General features: G+C 39.9%; 1 protein-coding gene across 14 annotated transcripts in view; it reads left to right on the forward strand.

The window, feature by feature from the left end:
* Positions 1-21082, forward strand: part of LOC121511094 (neurexin-1a) — a 572512-nt gene that overhangs the window by 328013 nt on the left and 223417 nt on the right. For 2 of the 14 annotated variants that reach the window (XM_041789638.1, XM_041789640.1), the window contains exon 1: positions 9653-10671. The exons of the other annotated variants lie outside the window; for them this stretch is intronic. In XM_041789638.1, coding sequence (XP_041645572.1) covers positions 10425-10671 — 247 coding nt within the window. In that variant the 5' untranslated portion in view covers positions 9653-10424. Of the gene's footprint in view, positions 1-9652; positions 10672-21082 lie in introns of those variants that run through there. 14 annotated transcript variants of the gene reach the window in all.

Here is a 21082-nt window from a genome sequence, read left to right on the forward strand (position 1 = left end):
AGTTCATGCATGACTTGGCCTGCATGCTTGATCAGCTTCATGTCAACAGTTGCATCTGATACGGTAAACTGCACCTGATTAGAAAATCGGGAGAAAGCTGCTGTCATCTGGGAACCTGTCGGCACTCCAATTATTGTAGACTTATAATTATGTCAAATATCATGAAGAATCTACACATTTGAAAAATCTGGTTCAACCCAAATGTGAAAAATTGACAATTTGTCAGTCCCACTATCTTTGGTTACTGTTTCTAAGCTAGACAAAATCTCTTGTTCTTTTTCTCTCTCCTGTTTGAAACAATTTACATTGCCTTACAATCAAACTGGCTTTATTTATATTTTATTCTTTTATCAACTTGAACTAAGTAAAATAATAAAATCAAAGACACAGCAGGGTGAATAAGCATAAGTAAAAATCTCTAAAATTCTGTGCAATCCTCTAAAATATTCTGATGTTGGATGTCAGTGATGTTGGCTAACCTTAGCTGTCCTCCCTCAGCGCATCATCAAAGTTCTTTTTTTTACAAAAAGAGAGAGACGAGATGTTCTAGCCTCTACAATATCATCTGTGTAAAATCACTAAAAAAAAATCATATCAAACAACACATCAGACTTCCAGAAGGAAACAGCACTGTTCATGTCTTTTGTCTCTTGTAACTCATCTTGTGATCCTTCAGTGACCCCTGCTAGTTGATCCATCAGTGTTGACATGTTCCTGTTGAATGATGGTTATGTGATGAGGATGAGAGCTGCAATTGAATTGCCCTCTTGGGATCAATAAAGTTGTGCCTGTCTGGGAGACAGGATAAAGCCATGATTCACCAATCAGCCGACTAGCCATTTAACCATCTGGTTTAAGGAGTTTTAATCTTCCTAACCCTTTATAGGGCACTTACATATATATATATATATACACACATATATATAAAATACATAATTAAAAAAACAGATACTGAATTTCTAAATTGATTAAAGCATAAATAAGGCTCATATTAAAAATGAAAACTGATAAAAGCCACCTAAGTGTAATACAATTGTTACAAGTTTATAAAAAAATAACAAAAACAAAATCTATTTTACTATTCATGCTTTGTAAATGGCTAGAAATTAATAAAAAATTAACCACTGGATCACTCTTTAATATTTCATAGACCTGTGCAGTGATTCTAAACGGATGTGGAGTCAGGACTCACCACCACCTTCCTAGTGAAGATGCATACCCCAAATTTCTTAAATCTTCAATCATAGCCAAGTCTTTGTCATGAAAGCAGGACACTTTTGAAATTAATTAAATACAGGATGCAACAAAACAAAGAGATGGAGAACTGCCCTTCAAAATAAAAGCATCTCAAAGTCTAACCTCTAGGGGTGTAAAGGTACGTGTATTCGTGCTATACTGATTTGGTACGGGCCTCTCGGTATGGTACAGACGTTTACTGAATGGATACATGTGGAAGCTCATACACGGACAGAAAACCAGAGAACAACTCACTGTCACACTGTCCTGGCAACCACACAACCACAGCAAACGACAGCAACAGCCTAAATATTCCCAGATAAAAGTGTCCTGTTTAGGAACACTTTGTTTCCCAGTAAAATACAACAGTGGACAAAGACAACAAAAGTAGCACTGAGATTATTCAGCAGCTACGTCGCTGACAGCACGTTGTCCAGCGGATCAATCAAAGCATCTCAAAAGGCACCGTTCAAACAAGAACTTCACTGTAATGAGGAGGAACAATAAAGTCTCACCTGCCAGTTATGAATTTCCCATAATATTAGATCTTTTTAACAATGGTGCTCTGGTTTTGTGAATCAAATTAACACTGATACGGAAGAGGGGACTCCATCATGTCTGCAGCTGCATCATAGGTGAAGTTATCCTCAGATTTCACACGGCTCTAACCTCTTTATCCGCCAAGATGGGCTGTGAAAAAATTCTCCCAAACTTTGTAGTTGGCGCCAATCCAGTGCTGACGTCCATGTTCAAATCAGCAGGATAGATGCTAATTAGCATTCTTAACAAGCCAACTAATGGTTGTGTGATGATGTGTTCAAGTTGGCTGGGAAATTTTAGTGTTTCAAGAAAGGGTATAAATCTGTCAATATATCAGTGAAAATAACCTAGTAATTCAATAATGTATTTATTTTATTCATATTTTTATATTATTTTTTATTGAAGACCGTTTGGAAGGAGGTTGCAGCATTATTAATAATACAAATGTAATTTACTCAGCCTTTTTATTCTTATACAATTTAATACACTGAAAAAAAAAAAAATCTGTTATTTATTCGCTTTTATTATCATACCAAAAGCGTACCGAACCGTGAATTATAAAACGGGGTACGTACTGGACTGAAATTTTTCCATATTGTTACACCCCTACTAACCTCCTATTTTTTTTCTCTGCTACCCACTGAAAATGGTTTCATGGCCCACTTTTGGGTCCTGACCCACCAGTTGAGAGCCAAGGCTATACAGCACAAATGTCCTACATTCTGATAAGTTATCTGTTAAGTTAGTGCACTTAGCATAGCTTGCTAAATGAATCAGGCATATGTTTTAATATTGATACACATTTTACACACATCAACATATGATCAGTTATGGTTCATCCATTTTTTTAAACTAAAACTGCAGTAATTTCTACAAATCTAACACAAACAAAACCTATCATGACATGTAGCATTACTATTCACCTGTATAATGTGTGAGTTTCATCAACTTGCCATGGTTAGTTAGGATGTTAGGGCTGTTGGCTTGGGACTAAAAGAGAAGTAAAACTGTATAGCGCAATTTCTGGAGGAAACAGGAAGTTTGAGACAATCTGGGCCACTGCTGATTGGTCAGATGATGAGATGTCACCTTCCATGATGTTGACTGATCTTCACTAATTGGCCGAGAAACTGGTTCTAGTGTATCATGGAGGCTTGGGGGTAGGCAACGAAGGAAGTTTGCCAAAGTGACCATAAATGGTTCCTTGCTACTTAAAGCTTCAAAGTTGAAGGTTTTCTGTTTCCTCCAGTATTTTAACTCAGATATGGTAATTGCGCTAATGTCAGTGTTGTCAGATAATGTCCAAAGGAGCTCTGCCAAGTTTTACCAGTACTGAAAAATGCAAAAAAAATGCAAAAAAAAAAAAAAAAAAACTGCCACAACTGCTTATTTTCCCTCAAATGCTGAAGAGTCTCATCTTTCATATCATGAATGTAGGCTGTGTTTACTTTTCAAGGCACATTTTTCACCAGCCTTAATTCAAATAACACCTCATTAGATGATATGTTGTCCTTTAATCCCCAGTAAATATTAAAGTGCTCTTGAGAAGGAGAAACAGTTATATTGAAGTGATTCTAAGTGCCCATCCAGTTCTAAAGGGTCTCTCCATGTGTGATAAATCGTCGCCTGATGGTCCTTGAGCTGATTTAAAGGCCCTGCTCCAGTCAGGTCAAATACTCTAAGATCACCCATCTGCTGCACTCCAGTCTTTTCTCCTTCAGTCCTCTAAAAATCATCTCATCAGCCCAGTGCACTGCGGTTTCAGTCTTAAGTGAGTATCACAGACTAGCCTTTCCTTTTGAGACCTTCTGCTCTCAAAGGGACGATTACACCCAAGACCAATTTGTCCTCTGGCTGATGAGAAAGGAAAAGTCAGCTACGCATTCCCACTTTTCCCATTTTGCTTTTTAAAAACTCTCCATGGCTTCACTTCAAGTTTTTCACATTTAGAAACACAGAAAACAGAAAAGTGTAGATAAAAAAATGAAAGAGATCTCAAAGAATCACATGCATGAGAGACTCGCACAATCCTTTGGGGTCTTTAGTGGAAGCAAAGACGATCTGTTTATGGCTCCCGGTCAAGACAGAATCTCACTAACAGGAACAAAAGTCAGAATACAATAGGAGAGAGGAGGGAAAAATTCTCTTTAATGATGAAAGTTTAGTCATGGAAGATTTTCTCATTTTGTAGCCAGAGCTGTACAATCATCTGGTTAAAGCCGATGAGATCTGTAACTGTGCAGAAATTAGTTTAAATCCTGGTCCCAGGTGTTTGCAGGAGGAATTTAGCAGTGAATGTTTTCCCTAGAGCTGTATGCATGCCCTCTGTTTTCGCATCTCAGACTTCGGTTTGCCAATTTGTCTTGAAAAATGACTGGAGCAAAGGTTAGCCTGCTGAAGGCGTCGTCTAGTAGAAGGGGTTTTAAAGAAATTGATCAGAAGGTTCAGATTGTATCAAATCACAACACACTGTCCTCTTCTATCATGTGAATCTGCAGAGTAATATGATGCAATAATGATGCTTTTGCAGTAGTTGTTTATCATGCTCAATGTTATGGATCTTCTGTCGCACATAAGCTGCTGGCTTCGTTATAAACATAAAAACTTTGTGTGCTCTTGCAGGGATGTGGGAAGTGTGCTGAAGGTGTTGCAGCACCCTGTTAAATAAGGCACAATTAGAGTAGTGTTCTCGTCCAACTAAACACCAACTTAAACCAAAGCCAATGAAGACAGAGTAGTAGGAAGGGTTTCTCTCATTTACTGTGAGCTTGCCCACTTTAACAGGAAGGTGAAAGCTGCAAATAAACGTATAGAATCATTTGCTGAAGACACATCATTGCATCTTATATTTACATGAAACAAAACAACACATTTTACAACCATTTTACTGAAATACCTAATGATATAATTTGACAAACACCTCTATGATATCATAGATTACTTACAGCATTGCTTGTCTGGTGGCTCTCTGTGGATAGCGTTGGATTGTCCTCAGCATTTCCTGTCCATCTGAGCTTGCTGCAACTGCTTAAAATCCCCAACAAAACAAAGCCCGCCCACGACAGTCATGAAAGCCAATCTGAGAAAGTTACGAATGCCAGAGATGAACAAAAAAAACCTCAACCCCAACCAGAAGACAGACAGATGGGATTTACGAATCTTAATCAAATTGCTTGGAGATTAGCATCTTATTAACAATTCAAAGTCCGCTGAGACAGAAAGGACTGGAAGTAGTGCCCAGATTTCACATTTCAAGTATCATCGCCTTAAATAGTCTGAACTAGTTTTAGTTTAGTTTGCTGTTGGGGTCTCTGTCAAAGCGGAGGAGCACGTAGCCAGTAGCCATGGCTTGCATTGCAAAATAGTGCCAAACACAGAGGCTTTCTGGGTGAAAAATAATAGATAAATAATACCAAAACACCTCAAAAATTTTCCATAGAGCTGTCATTGGTTTATGGCCCATTTCTACCAAAAACTCCCTAAACTAAGTGGAGCAACTGTTCCTGTCTGTGGTTGAGCTACGGCTTATCATTTGCAACAATAAAGTCATCATTGACATACTAATACTTTAAAAAGAACCCTGCATGCTCAGAAAAAGTTTATCTTGTTGGATAGATATTTGTATCTCTCATATGTATATTGAACTGAAAAACTCACTAGATGTCTTTATACTGCTGCAGCGCTCCTCGCCATTCCTATGCAGTAGCTGCTATTTCAGACTGGCAGCCAGTTTTAGGATTTGAGGTCTCTTCTATTATTTCCTTGCACAGTTATCAGCGTTAACCGTGCAAGGAGCAGTTATCAGTCAAACTAGACAGGGAAAAGGTAAATACAGAGCCATATATAACCTTGTCGTAGCAAATATCTACGTCCACATGGGTAGAATATGTTTAAAATCTGTTTCTTGATGAACCGGATAAAGGCCACAAGAAAAAATAAAGTTTTTAATAGTGTTTAGTAAAGTTGTTCCCCAATTCCAAGAACAAGTTCTTCTTGTGGTGTAAATTCTTTTAGATCACTCAAGAAAGCCTAATTTGCATACTCTCATAAGAAAATCTCCCGGCAATTTCTAATATTTGTTATCACTTTTTTTGGTCTAACTATTAGTTTAGTAAGTATTATTGCAGGAGTCTTTTAAGTTATGCAGAGGGCCTTACTGCCTCAGAACCCAAACATAACTGCTACTGTAACAGGTTAGAAAATGAAGATGTAGTAGAGTTTGAAAGGTATCAAGAGGGTCTTGAAAAAGGTCTTACTTAGTATTATATTTAATTCAGAATTGTTGTATATACCCTGGTGAAGGGCCTCATACTGCTTTTAGTCTAGGGCCTCCAACTTTACCACCAACTATACACCATGTATGCACTTTCAGTGGGGTCTTTCTTTGTAGTGTATTATGAATATTCCCAAAGGTGCTGTTGATAGTCTAATCACAGTAGTGTAGAGCAATGGATCTCAACCTTTTCAGCCTGTGACCCCCAAAATAAAGGTGCCAGAGACTGGAGACCCCCACAGTACTTGTTTTTTTTTAGGTGGTTTAACAGACATGTCTATCAAGAGTAGTCTTGTGTTGACAAGGTCTCCCATAAGGGGGGATAAAGGGGAGAGCTTTCTGGGATCCAGCCAACCAGGGGGCCCATGGAGGTCAGGAAAATCATGGTCAATTCCTTAAAAAACAGAATTAAAATGGGTTAAAATGGCAAAAAATTGGTGGAAAAGATGGTGAAATGGGATTTTGAAAGTAGCAGGAATGGGTTACAAGTGGCAAAAATTAGATAAAAGTGGCAAAAAACAAGCAAAAAATGGCAAAAGTGGGTTAAAGTGGCAAAAAACATTAATAAAAAGTGGGAAAAGAGGATTAAAAAGTGGCTAAAACGGTTGGGAAATTTGGTAAAATGGAAAGAAAAATGGGTCTTAACTGTTAAAAACGGGGTTAACTGGGGCAGAAAAATATGCAACAAATGTGCAGAAATGGGTTAAATTTTCAAAAATGGGCATAACAAATAGTGAAATGTGGTTGAAATGGGAAAGAAAGGGCTTAGAAAGTGGTAAACAATAGTTAAAAGTGGCAATAATGGGTTAACAGAGGCAATAATTGGTAGAAAGTGACAAGAATTAGGCTAGAAATTGCAAAAATATGCAGAAATAGGTGTTGGAATGGGTTTCAAATTGACAGAAATGGCTTTTAAGTGGCAAAAATTTGATACAATTTGACAAAATTGGTGGGAAAAAGTGATGAAACGGGTTGAATTTTAGCAAAATTGATGTAAAGTTGCAAATGTGTAATTCAAAAACATATTTTTAGGTTTTTGTAAGGCTTCCCCAGAGGGGCTCCGACCCCCAGGTTAAGAACCACTGATGTAGAGAAGTATACTCTTACTTTGTCCCCTGTATTTTTTTAAGCTCCCCATTCAGGAAAGGAAAACCACCCTGTGTTATAAACAAAGACTTGCCAGACCATCTTGCATATTTAGTTCACTTTAAAATAGGCCTTTAACTGTCACTTAACCCTTAAGCTTCAGAAATTAACATTAATGAAATTAACAGCCAAATAAGGGCGGAGCTTACCATCACCATTTATAGGCTGAGACAGGCTACATATGTTTTCTTAGTTAACTATTTCATAGCCGGCTTGCAGGTAAAATGTGACAAAGCAACACACTAGTGTACTCAGATGACTTTCTTGTTCCCTTTATCAGAGAGTATACTCCACATACCTGCTTCTACCCTGCACTGAACCATTCTATAATTACTGATAATCCTGATTCATGATGTGAATTTTCATAGCCCAGAGAATGATGTCATTATTCAGAGCAACTTCCCTCAGCACTCCCAACTAACACAGACTTCCAACATCCCTGTGCACTTCACAGTGTGGCCACTTGGGGGCACAAATGAACAACTAACTAGTGATGAACCTGATAGAGGTATCACCTCACTGCTGATGTCATTAACTTCAGGTGCTGCATACCAACACTGAATTTCCATTAAACACATAATGCAAAGTAAAAAAAAAAAAAAAAGAAGAAGTGTAACCGTGTGCCCATACTGCTACTCTGTTTACATAAATGTGGAACTTTTCAATTTAAGATCCCATTCTGTGTCTCTGTGGAAGTTTGCAGTTGAGGACATAGGAAGTCAGGCTGTTGTCCTTGGCAGGCAGCCCTGATAGATTGCCTTATTAGGTGTAATTATGCAGATTGCACTGCTGATAATTATAAAAGTGTAAACACATTCAGCAGGTACATTCCTTTTCACCATTGCAAATGAGAGTGGAGCTGTGGTTCCATGCTGCTGACTTTTTAGCGCCAGGTGGCTGCACCAAGTTATTGAGATTCTACAAGGTGAGAACAACACAGTTGCCTAATGTGTGCAGCAGCTGCTTTGTACTTCAATCGCTTCATGCCGCTCTATAGGAGCAACACGCAGATAGAGGAGATAAATAAGAAGTATCCTCATCTGTCCTCTTTGTGCCAGATGGCAGATTATATTCATCTTAGTGCTTATGTTCATCTTCTAACAATTAAGTGTCTGCTCTGTTCTTTTTTCATGTATTCAGATTCACATTGCAGCAGCCATGCTATATATTAAGCCCTTATTTTAAACGTATATGTACTCAGTAAATGGATCAAATAAATTGTTCATCATTAGTGTTCATTTAATTGGGTCTTTCATTGCTCCAGGCTTCTTTCCTTGTCAAGTGAAAGAGAAAAAACGGAGAAGGACACATTATCCTCTGTGTCACGCTGGCTAAGTTGGCTTTCTTTGGGCATGAAATGCCTGTGTAGTCCCTGTAAACCGTAAAGATCGGCTCAGCAGTGCTTACATTTTTCTCTGCCTGCAGCTTAGAACACTGCAATCGGAAAAGGGGAGGATGTTGAATGTCCAGTGTGCACACAGAAGCAGGCACGCTGCAGCTGAGCTTTGTGCTCTCCAGTCCTGAACTCTGAACACTGAGCACACTTCCCAGCTGAACCAGATTGTGTTTATCAGCAGGGCTTTTATGTCCACATGTCCTTTTGCATTCCCGTAGCCCTGCGCTGCTCTCTGAGTCTGCGATCAGCATTCCCTCTCCTCTTTTGAGAAATGCTCTTTTATTAGCAGGCGAGGCAGACTTGCCCGGATTCAGCACCCTCTCAGTGGACAGCGCTCCACTGCCTGCCCGGGATGTGTGCGTGCTTTGTTTACATATGTGTGTGTGAGAGCGCGTGCACATTTGAGCGCTCATATGTTTGTGAGAGAGAGAGAGAGAAAGGGGGAGAGTTCTCTGTGAGCTGCAGCATCATCACTCTTGTAAAATCTTTCTAACGTTAGACTGCAGAGTCCGGTCGAGAACCTATAGAAAAACAGTTTTCCAGGGTGATGGAGAGGCAAGGACTGGATTGGACTGCTTTGCTCCCATCTGCTTATATCCACAGGACTTTTGACATACAACTTCCCAGAATTCAAAGATAGAAAGAGTAAATGGGGAAAGAGAAACCTGGAAACAACTGAAAAGAATCTGCCCTGTCCTGCTCTTCCTTTGCTGTCTTTCTCTCTTCCCCTGCTCATAAACATCCACACAGGAGAGTGGATTGAAGGAGACAGAACAGACAGAGTGAAGAGAGGTTGTGAAAGGAATCAGGGCTGGGGGACATAGCTTCAATTCCTGCTATTCTGCCTAAATAGGCTCTTCCTCTGTAATGCACTCAGGCTCCAGTGATTCGCTCTGTGAATGCTGCCCATTTGCATAGCCACTCTCCCTCCTGCTTCCTGGCTGGCTGCTGAGGCTCCCCCCCTCCCTCTCTCTGTCCTCCTCCTCCTTCTCCTCCTCCTCCTCTCTCCCCTCTTCCTCTTGCGCACATCTTCTGGAACAGCGCTGCCGATGCTGCCCGTGCGTGTTTGTGTGTACCAGCCCAGGGCTGCTCTCTCAGGTGCTGCCGCTGCTGTCGGTTGGTCTCATTGAGCGCAGACATCTCTAGATGGGGAACGGGTCGCTACTTGGCACAACTTACAGGTGCAATCACGCCTTCTCCCGTGCGCTGCCGCATCTGTCCGACACATGCAAATGAGACTCGGATTTAACTATGGTCCCATTCCTCTGGACATCCTTTGAAACCACTGGAGGAGAAGGAGGGAAACTCAGAATGTCTGTCTTGGTTTTCTGAAGAAATCCACTTTGCACAGGTGCTATCAGCCTCTTTTTAACTTCTTCTTTTTTCCTGGTAACAGCATTTTTTTTTCTTTTTTGGAATATTAACAGCTTTTGGGGGAGATGTTTCTAATTTTGTGAGTGCCTCTAAAGAAGAAACAGAGAATAAGGGAATCGGATCAAGCTGGAATTTCTTCTTCTGTTTCAGGTTGCCCTAATTTCTTGAGTGAATGTTTTTGATTGTTCTTATATGATGATTTATGAGACTTCTTTGCATCCCTGGGTGCTGCCACGGATTTCCTAACTCAGTGGAGGACTGCAAGAGGCTTTTCCCCCCTTCAACCGACATTTTGTGGTGTCCCTTCTGTTTTTTTTTTTTTTTACCCCCTTCTTTCTCTGTGGATCTGTGTGAGTCTCTCTGGGCATAGTGAGATTTAGCAAGGTGAGAAGTATGGGGCTGTGAGGCTTCACTGAAGTTCCGCCTTGATCTGACGCCTCATCCGGCCACTCAGGGAAGATGTTCGGAGGCTGGAGGACACAGTTTTCTCCCCTGAGGCCTGAAGCGGAGCCCCTTAACAGGAATTCAGCTTCACTCTCCCACCTGGCCTTGTGGATCGCAGCGCTGGCTCTGGGCTTTGTGGCCGGGTCAGACCCGGGTGCTGTGGAGAGTCTGCACCACATTCACCTCTCCCATGGAAACAAGCGTCACCATATTGTGCCTATTGCTATCCACAGATCACCGGCATCCCTAAGAGCAGGGCACAGTAAGTATTTTATGGCTCACCATCGGGCTGGGCGGTATGAACCAGGTCTGGATATTTGGTAGCTCAATAGCCCTATATCATATTGTTATTTTTTTTATAAACTATAAACTTTAATGTAATCGTAATCCAAATCAAACCATACTTAATCCTGTTTGAGACCACAGCAAAAAAGTAGAGGCCCTGGACTTCCAAATGTCTGTTTTGATCATCAAAAATTGCAGAAATAAAACAAAACTGTGCGAAACATTTCAATGTATCGACTTTGTCAAATATTTCTAAAATCTTGAATAACTTCAGAATCTGCCAAATTAGAAAATCTCAAGTTTTTAATGATTGCAATATCAAAAAACACAAAACATATTGATCTTTAGTCATACTTTTAGCTAAATGGGAGGGGGCAATGACTTTGTTGCCTAAATATGTTGGCAACATTTGAAAAGTGGGCGGAGCTTGTGTGGACTAAGAAATTCCCTTGAGGGCTTCCCTTGTTTTTCACAAGTGCCCCCCAAATTTTCAAATGTGTCCAACCTGTTTGTGCAACTTAGACATTGTGAAGGAGTTTGCCTGCAATTTTGACCTAAAAAACAACTGCCCTTGACAAGATGTCAAATTCTAAATTCCTGTACAGTTTCTAGATTTGAAGATTTTCTGTGTTTCTTTCAAGTTACACCATCATTTCCATAAGTTCCCAACCTATCTGTGAAATTTCAATTTTGCAAACGTTTAGGGTGTAAGGGGAATTAATGATTTGTTTAATGGTGAAAAAAATGCAGGTACTGACACTTACATTGTCTAAATTGCAGAAATTTGTCTGCAACATTGGGAAAAGGGGGTGGAACTTTTGAGAAACAAGGAAAACTCTTACTCTTCCCTGGTTCTATCTGCTTTTCTAAATGTTGCCAACCTACTTGTGCAGGAGATTCCCTGCAGTTTTGACCTATTAATTGCCCTACATAGGATGGCAAATTCTAGATTCCTACATACTTTCTGAATTTGAGGATTTCCCTTGCTTCTTGCAAGTTACACCCAAATTTGCAAATGTTGCCAACAAAGTTCGGCAATTTAGATATTTTGCAGGAGTTGGCCTGCCTTTCTGACTACAAAAAACATTACTTTTCCTAAACAGGATGTCTAATTCTAAATTCCTGCACACTTTCTAAATTTGAGGGTTTAACATGTTTAGACAGTTCCACTCAAATTCCCAAATGTTGCCTACATATTTGTGAAATTTAGATTTTGCAAAAGTTTAAGAGAAAATCATGTGGTTTAATGATGAAAATTGCGGGCACTCCACTGCACAATGTCTAAATTGCAGAAACTGGTTGGCAACAACAAAGAAGTGAAACTCTTATTCCTCCCTAGTTCTGTATGCCTTTCCAAAAGTTGCCAAACTATATGTGCAATTTAGTCATTGTGAGGAGTTTGTCTGCAATTTTGGCCACAAAACCAGGATGCAAAACTCTAAACTCCTGCACACTTTGTAAATTAGGGGGTTTACGTCTTTTGCAAGGTCCACCAAAATTTCAGATGTTGCCATCATATTCGCACAATTTAAGTGCAAAAGTCAACATTTAGGAATCCTGTTTCGGGACACTGATTTTTATTGTCAAAAGTGCAGGCAAACTGCTGTACAATGTATAAATTGCACAAATATTTTGGCAGTATTAGGGAAAAGTGGGTGGAGCTCGCGAAAAAAAAGGGAAACCCTCAAGGGGAACTCTGATTCCTCCGGAGCTCTACCTAGTTTTCAAACATTGCAAAACTATTTGTGCAATGCAGAGACATGCAGAGTTTGCCTGCAATTTTCACCATAAAAACATGTATTGCCCAAACATAATGTTAAACTTTAAACTCCTGCACACTTTGTAAATTTAGGGGTTTACGTCTTTTGCAAGTTACACCTAAATTTCCAAATGTTGCCAACCAACTTGTGCAATTCAGTCATTGTACAGGAGCCTGCCTGCAATTTAAACTATACCAAACACATGAATTGCCCTAAACAGGATGTGTAACTCAGAATTTCTGTGAATTTGAGGGTTTCCCTTGTTCTTTACAAGTTCCACCCAGAATTCAAAACATTGCCAACATATTTAGACAATTTAGAAGGTGTGCAGAAATTTGCCTGCAAATTTTGACCATTAAAAACGTAAACACCCCTAAATAGTTTGTCTAATACCATTGTTTTTGTGGCTGAGGTATCTAACAGGAATCAATATTTGATTGGCATTCATGGAGATATGTTTTTTCCATCAAAAAACTGATTTGATATAAAAAAGAATCAAACCCCCAGAAAAACAGGATATATCGCCCAGCCCTATCTCACCATCACTACACTCTGCGCAGAGTTACCTTCTCCAGCTTGTCTTTTTTACTGATTCTATCATTGCTGCAAACTTCTTGCAGCCTTCATTCCCTCTCTGGTGTATATTTCTGCAGATTCAAGCTTAAAACTCCCTCATTATATTCTTTGTATGAAATATTCCCCTTCCCAAGATGCACACGCTGCTCTGCAAGACAGCTGCAAGTCTAGCTTAGATCCATCCTCGCTTTTTTTCCATCTCAGCAAAGTGCCCTCTGTCTCCGTGCCTGAGATTAGCCATATCCCTATCTCCAGATGCTCCGCTGTGTCCAGATTAGACAGGATTAGAACGCTGTGGCGCTCCATGTTGCCCCTGGGTGTTTGAAAGAGACAAAGATGTGTTTCCCTCCAGCTCCGCAGGGCGTCTAGCTGCTCCTGGCCCCTGCCCAGCGTGGAGTGTAGATGAGGCCTCTTTACCCCGAGTTGCAAGAAGGTTCGTGACACAGGCAAGACGAGAAAGGAGGAAGAACCTCATCTCTGAGGACTTATATAACCCCGTCTCCAGCATTCATGCTAGACTGCAGTATGCTTGCCTCGATCCAGTATGTGTGAATGATTCTTGAAAAACTGCAGATTGTTTTTCCCCCACTTTTTTTGCAGTACATGCCTCCCACTTGAATTTCACTCCGTGTAAATGTCTCCTCAACTTTTGAGTGATGCCGATGTTTTACAATGAGTAAGTGTGACACTCAGAAGCCCAGAATACTCCTTTTTTAGTCATCATGCTGCCCATGCTTTTTAGAGTGACGTAATCAGCACTGGTGTAACACTGACGTAATGCTGCCATGTATTCCATTGAGTAGAAACTGCTCAATAATACAGCAAAAAATATTTAGCTCTAATACTCTTATTTATTGAGGATTAGCAGTGCAAGGCATTAAGTGTGGAGTTTAACCATGTCAGAGCAGGGCTGGCATTTTAAGGATGTTTTTTCATCAGACCCAGGGTGCTCAGAAGAAGACCAGAGTGTGGATCACTGGTCCGATTCAGACCTATACGTACACGGGAGGCAATGATGAGGGAGACAGGAGGTTTGCCAGCCTACTGAGACAACAAGAGAGCCAATTAGGCCACTCTGCCGTGACCTGTCTGAGGCAGACAACACTCATTTCACCCCCTCCCTGCTCTCCCTCAGGACCCCGGGGGCATATGGTGCTTTCAGGCAGATTCCACGAGTTAATATCACAGTTATCATTGCTGCTCCATGGTGTTGTGAGAAGGAGCTCGAGGGAGCCTATGGAAAACTCTTTCGTGTAACATGATTACATTTTTGGTTGATCAGCGTACGGAGGGTGCATGAAAGCGAAATGGGAGACATGCTGTTCAACACAGTACCTGGCTCCGGGACAAAGCGTGCTGTTTAAAGCCCCAGTGCAGTTGTCTTAGCTGTGCGGCAATTGGCTTAATTTTCATGGGGCTTGTTCCTAACATCTTCACTGCAGCAATTACACATTTACAGCTCCTTTTTTCACTTTCATTTGCGAGTACAAGAGCTGTATTCCCTGAGGGTTGATTCACTACCTTTTTCTTTATATTTATCATTTCATTGTGTTCAACAACAGCCTCCTTACCTCCCCTCTGCCCCCGCCCCTTCATCTCTCTCTCTCTCTTTCTCAGCTTTTTGGTGTCACGGCCAATGCTAAAATCTAATCCTATTTGCAATACTTACGTAACTGTACCTGCCTTTCACCACTGTTGTCACAGTGCATTTAACATTGTCTCAAGTGATTAGGCTAAACAAAGCTAATAGAGTGCTGACACTTAGTTCTATATGCAAATTGCCTCCATCTCCAGTTCATGAAAATGCACTTTTTCACTTAGTATGGAGCTATATATAGCGTCTGCGCCTGCCCTAATGGTGGGCTTTAAATCCACTCTCCATGACAGCATCAGAGAACTCCTGTAAGTGATCTAATAGGAAACACACATCTCTCTGCCTCACTGGTTTGTAGGTTTATCATAGATATATGTTTATATATAGAGAGCGCATGCTGTAACAGAAACCCCCCATTTTCCTTTGTATCGACTCTGTCATTGATTTATGTGGAAAGAAGAAGAAAATTACCATGGTCAGGATGTATGAAATTGAGTTGGAGTGTGATGCATTGTTTGTTTAGGCCTAGCAGTAATGAGGTTCAGACAGTATACACTCAAAGAAGCAGACCTTCCATTTATCATGAATGGACTCCCAGAGGTGATAGTCTTCTTTCCCAGATCCACATCCCAGGGATACTTGATATTCAGCTAACTAGGTTATCATATTTTCCTCTCTGACTGGATTTCTTATTCATTGATACTGGACAGATAAGATGATGTAATCGATCCGAATAGTGTGATAGGAATTAATCTTTTCACTTGATACCAGCAGAGTGGACTTTCTGTACATTATTTACTAAAGAAAACAGAAATCTGCAGTGATTTTACACTTTACACACTCTTATTTGCAAACTCTGTCTATGTACCGTGTGAATATGTGTGTGTGATCTCTAGAGATGAGCCAATTTATTAGTAGCCGATCATCATCAGCTGATTTTTATTTTTAAAATACAAAATCGTTAAATGGGAATTTATGGGCTCTGCTTTGTGTACTTAAAATCAGGTCCAGATAAACGTCAGGAAACTTGATTTGTGGCCAGATACCAATATCCACAGACTAGGGAACAGTTTGAATCTCTGTTAAGTCCAAATATCCCAGATTTAAGCAGATACTAGTCAGTTTTTCGACCGTTTTTGCCCACTCCTCACAGCACAGACTTTAGTGTTTCGCAGCCCGGAGCCGAGCAGCTGAGCAGCTGCGTTGTGTGCTAATGTGATGTCAGTGCAGTCTCCTGTTGTTGTGTGTGTACCTCCACCTTTTTGGTAAGGATAGGTAAGATTGGTACCCCTATGGAAGGGTGCCGAAAAGTGGGATGGTACAGGTCAGTTTTTTGGGACCCTTTCCAACTTTTGCTCTATGGAAACACCAAAAAAAAAAAGCGTGCCATTCTGCACTGAACTGAGCCGGACCGCTAGGTGGAAACGACCATTATTAAACATTTCACCTCTAACAGCAACTGTGGTAAACCCCCTCACATGATCAGCCTGGGGGATTAAAATTTTGACTCAAATATTGAAATTTGTGTTGAAACTGGGAAAATAAAAGCTGAGTAGAGCTTACTAAACAATAGTAGGTTAGGATACAATACAATAAGGTACAATACAATGCAAGACAGAACAATATAAGATACAATACAATAAGGTACTACATGATATGATATGAAGCAATATAAGATGATAAGATACAAGACATTACAATATGATACAGTACAACCCAATAAGGAATGACACTATGATGAAAGAGGGTATGATGTGTACAGTACCATGAATGAACAAAGAGACAAAAATCTGTAAGTGTCTAGGAAACTTATCTTAGAGGATTCACAGAAGTTTATGGTATAAATTCCTGGATAAAAATATTTTTAAAAATCCATAATAATTTGTAAATTTTCCTACCATTTCCAGTCAAAACACATGAAATTTTACTGGCCTCTTTATGGAGAAGATTTATGAAAGCTTCTGAGAAAAGTCCTGATAATCCTGAACTCGATGGGAAATTTCCAGAGCAGAAAAGTTTATGGCCCGTGGAAGCCCTCCTAGATGCAGAAAGTTTAATCTCTTTTGGAAGTTATCCCAGAGTTACCCAAATATTTCAGGTAAATTTACAATGATGATACCTGAATCACTTAGGGAAACATTCTGTGAAGCATGTTTTTTTCCTTTCTGCTCTTGAAACGTAAAGGACGGGGGGGGAAAGTTTCAGTTAAGCTTCAAATATTCCACCATGTATCCAAACATCCAAACAAATTCCAGGTAATTTCCATAAAGATTCTTGAACATTTCAAAAGACCCCCCTCAATTCAATTCAAATTTCCATATATATATATATATGTTTCCCAAATTTCCATGAAATACCTAAAAATTTATCTAAAGCTCTCAACCAAGCTCTCCAAAAGACAAAAACATACCACAAACTCTCCATGAAATTACTTGAAAATTTCCCAGTGTACACCCTGAAATGTTCATGAAATTTTTTGAATATTTCAGTGGACCTCGACCTCCCAGTCAGAATCAAAGTCCCAAATGTTTATTCATAAATTTCTCAAGTTTCCATGGAAGCACCTTAAATGTTACATTAAGTTTCCCCCCAAATTTAAATTCCTATAAAGTCCAAATCCATTTCCCCAATTCCTTTGGAGATGTCAAAAAAAAAAATCAAAGCAAAACTTCCTTTCAAGCTCTCTAAAAGATTCAAAGGTATTCCCAAAATTTATAATACTTGAAAATATCCAAGAGAGTTCCCCAAAATATCAAACTTTTCCTTGAAAATTCCTGAAAATTTCATAGTAAGCTGTCCAAACATTTCAGATAGATTAGTTAACCTCTTATTGACACTGTGAACAATTAGCTCTAAAATTCTAATAGAGGAAAGTCAAACTATGTTGGAGGAAAGCCTAAGTGTAATGTCCCTTATATACACACGTATGGTCTGTCTTTCTTGTGGCCTTTCTAGTAATTTTCTCAGAACCATAGCACCTCTTTATACCAGGCAGAGAGGAGGTAAACCTCCAGAGCTTTTAGGATTATGTGATATGTACTTAGCATGTCTGAGGAAACCCCAACGTAACACCTGCTCTGTCAGCCGACACACAAGTGGCTTTCGATTTCAAAATTCAGTGGTTTGATGAAAGTCGGTGAAGCAATTTCAGTGATTATTATCACTTTAAAGCTCTCCACCTTCAGAGCTAATGGTTGAATGGATTACAGGCAGCGCTCATCTGTGCTGGCGTGGCTGCAAAGAACAGCAGAGAGGAGAGGGGGAGCGGGAGAAGGGCAGAGGGTAAAAATTAAAAAAAGATAAGAGATCCAAGATGGAGAGAGTGGAAGAAGAAGAGGGAGAAAGTGGATGCTCTCTGATCCTGCCTCTCTGCCGGTGTGTTGTGGGCTTGTATAATATAATTACTCCCATGTCTCCGAGCTGATGTCATTCTGCGATAGTGTGGGGATGACAGTATCTGTGCTTCTGTGAGGCGGCGGAGATGATAGCTGCCCTGATAAGGATCTGAGTACATGTTCCTCTGCTCCAGAGGGAGAACAGGCAGTTATTGACCCGCGAACGAGAGAGAGTGAAGACTGCAGTCGTTTCATTCTCCTCCTCCTCTGAAGTGTGAGAGCACAAACACTCCTTTTTTTTTTCTTTAGGTTTTTAACCTACTTAGAGCCAAGATACTCGCTCCTTTGCTTGGCTCTTCTCCGACTCTCTTCCCTTGACCAACCCCCAGCTCCATTGTTGGTCTTCAGAGTCCATCCATGCAGACAGAGTGGGCAGTCTTTTGTGCCTGCAGTGGTCTGTGTGGTTTCGTTGGTGACCAGGCTATGGTTGGCATGAGGGGAAATGAGACCTGACTGTGCGTGCGGTGGGCAGCGAGGGGTCAGCTGAGTAATGTGTCTGGTTTTTGGATTAGAGACTTTGTAGACGAGGAGGGAGAGAGAGAAAGAAAAAAGAGCCCCCTCCTTTGACTTAAGGGTCTTTTTGTGGCCCTAACATGCATAGGTCCTGCATAAGTTTGAGTCAGGGAGCTCTTTACCCATAAGGCACAGGGTGAATCATCATCAACAGCCCCGTCTCCTGTGCCATCTTTCTGTCTTTCTTATTCATCCAGTCCATCTGTCTGTTTACACCTCTGGCTCTGCTGTATAAAGGTACTTTTTTAGAAATTACTTCAGATGATGAGCTGCTGAGCGGTACATTTATCGAGCAAGTAGAGAAAAATAGACAAAATAAAGCTTTGAGTGGGTTTTGGCAACATTTTCCATGTCCTGCAGAAACAAGGCTGTACTGTAAAAGTAATGATACCACATAGTCTGGGAAATAACATTAGATGACATGAAACATTAATGTGTCCCATGTAGGGGATCTGTGTAAACAGCAGGATACATCAAAAAAGAGAACAGCTAGTGTTATATATGTAGCTGAAAAATGGCACAATCATGTTCAAAATAGCCAGCGGACATGACAAAGACCCACACATCTGCTGTGAATGAAATAAAGATCGTCTTTAAAGGAATGCATCACAGAGACAGGAGGCTTACTGGAAGAACAAATACACATTTAAAATAGCCCTGGCTTCTTCAGGAAAGGGATGGATCCATTAAACATCACAAGCAAATTTCTTTACAATCTCTACATTGCACAAATACTCGTGCATTGGCAAACATTGAAATATGGCCTATGTTTTTGTAACGTTAAGGCAGTCTGCAGGAGTGTGCATGCAGTTTTCAAGAACTGAAAATAAGTTCTCTAAACCAGGGGTTCCCAAACTTTTTGGCCTGTAAACCCTAAAATAACACCACTAGGGATGCAATATATAATTCGCATGATATCTATATTTGCAGATATGAAAATTTCTGCTGACATTTAAACCCTGGTTATAAAATCTGCCTGTATCAGCTGTAAGAATGGCTGTACAAACAAGTAAAATACTGGAGTTTTAGGCTGGACAAACAGACTGACGTCAGCTAAAGTCTTTTTAATTGTCCATAATCGTTCCTTAAACTTCAGAGTGTGTTTTAGGAACTGGAATGTATTAATGTGTTCATCCTAAAGACTGAAGTTTTAGGTCTGAACTACATTTAAATATCCGTATTGATATTGGTATTGGCTAAATTTAGCTGTTTGACATCAGCATGCTGGATATCGGCAAAAGATCTGTCCTGGATTCTTCAACAGCACCAGAGACCGGGGAGCCCCACTGTCCTTGGAGGCAGTCAAAACTTACAATGCTGCACAAAGCATCATGTAAAAAGTTACATTTTAAGGAGTTTTTGTACAAATTACTTACATTTAGGCATAAATCTCAATAATTGTGATTTCTTTTTTTTTTCCTTAAATTTACCACTTTAACTCTTTTTTTTTTTTATTAAACTATTTTGGTTTGACAATTGAATGAATCAAATGTTTGTCTTTTTTTCTGTCTGTTTCTAAAACAAAGAGGATGTCAGAATGCTCAACTCTAGTACAGGAGAGACATGGCGGTCCTCACTATACGAAAAAGCATAAAATGAGTCCAGAAATATTGACACATCGAATATCAGGAGTGATTCAGTAACATGCATCCCTAGTTAATAGAGATCTATAGTTAAAGGGACTGGTATAATTCAATTTATTTTCTTAGATTTACAATGTTGCTTAGAACAGTGGTTCTCAACTGGTGGGTTGGGACCCAAAAGTGGGTCACAGAGTAATTTTCATTGGGTCACGATTAGGTGTCTGGAAAAAAAATGGTGGCAAAAGTCTGTAAAACCTCGTTTTACTGTCAAATTGGATAAATTTAAATTTTTTGTTAAATATTTCAACTAATTAATCTCCTTTTCTTGCAATAAATGGCTACTTTTCTCATGATAATGAAGTAATTTCACAAGTTCTCTGAAAGATTGGAAAAAAAATTAACAAATGATGATGGAGAAAGAGGGTATAAAATTAGTCGGTTTTATCCCTTTTCTTTAGTATATCAGGTACTTTGGTCCAATCATGCTCCAGACTGTGACATATTCAATAAATAAACATGCGTTGTTGAAAATGTTTGGGAAATGTGGGTCGTGATCTGTCGTAAGATAGACTGGTGGGTCATGGGGCTGGACCAGTTGAGAACCACTGGCTTAGAACCCTTGAACTGTGACGGCTCTAACACTGTCTTCTTTGTAACTATGTATTTAGGGTCTGGTCTACATAATAAGCATCCTGGAGTCATTTGAGTAAAAATGCAAATTCAAGATATTGAATTGGTGGTATATTAGGTGGGGTTAAATTTGGACATATTCGGCTCAAATTGTGCATTAATTCCAACAAAGCATTCTCAGTAACCAACACCTCAGATGTCTCTGCTTAAAGTTGCACAGTGCTAATTATTGTGTTCTAATCATTTTGGATCTGACACGCCCACACAGTCTTGAGAATTTTGCCTTTTTTCACTATTATGCTACCATTTCGTAGGTGCTTAAAAGATTCACATCCTT

This window comes from Cheilinus undulatus, linkage group 6 (assembly GCF_018320785.1).
Source record: "Cheilinus undulatus linkage group 6, ASM1832078v1, whole genome shotgun sequence".
Lineage (NCBI taxonomy): Eukaryota > Metazoa > Chordata > Actinopteri > Labriformes > Labridae > Cheilinus > Cheilinus undulatus.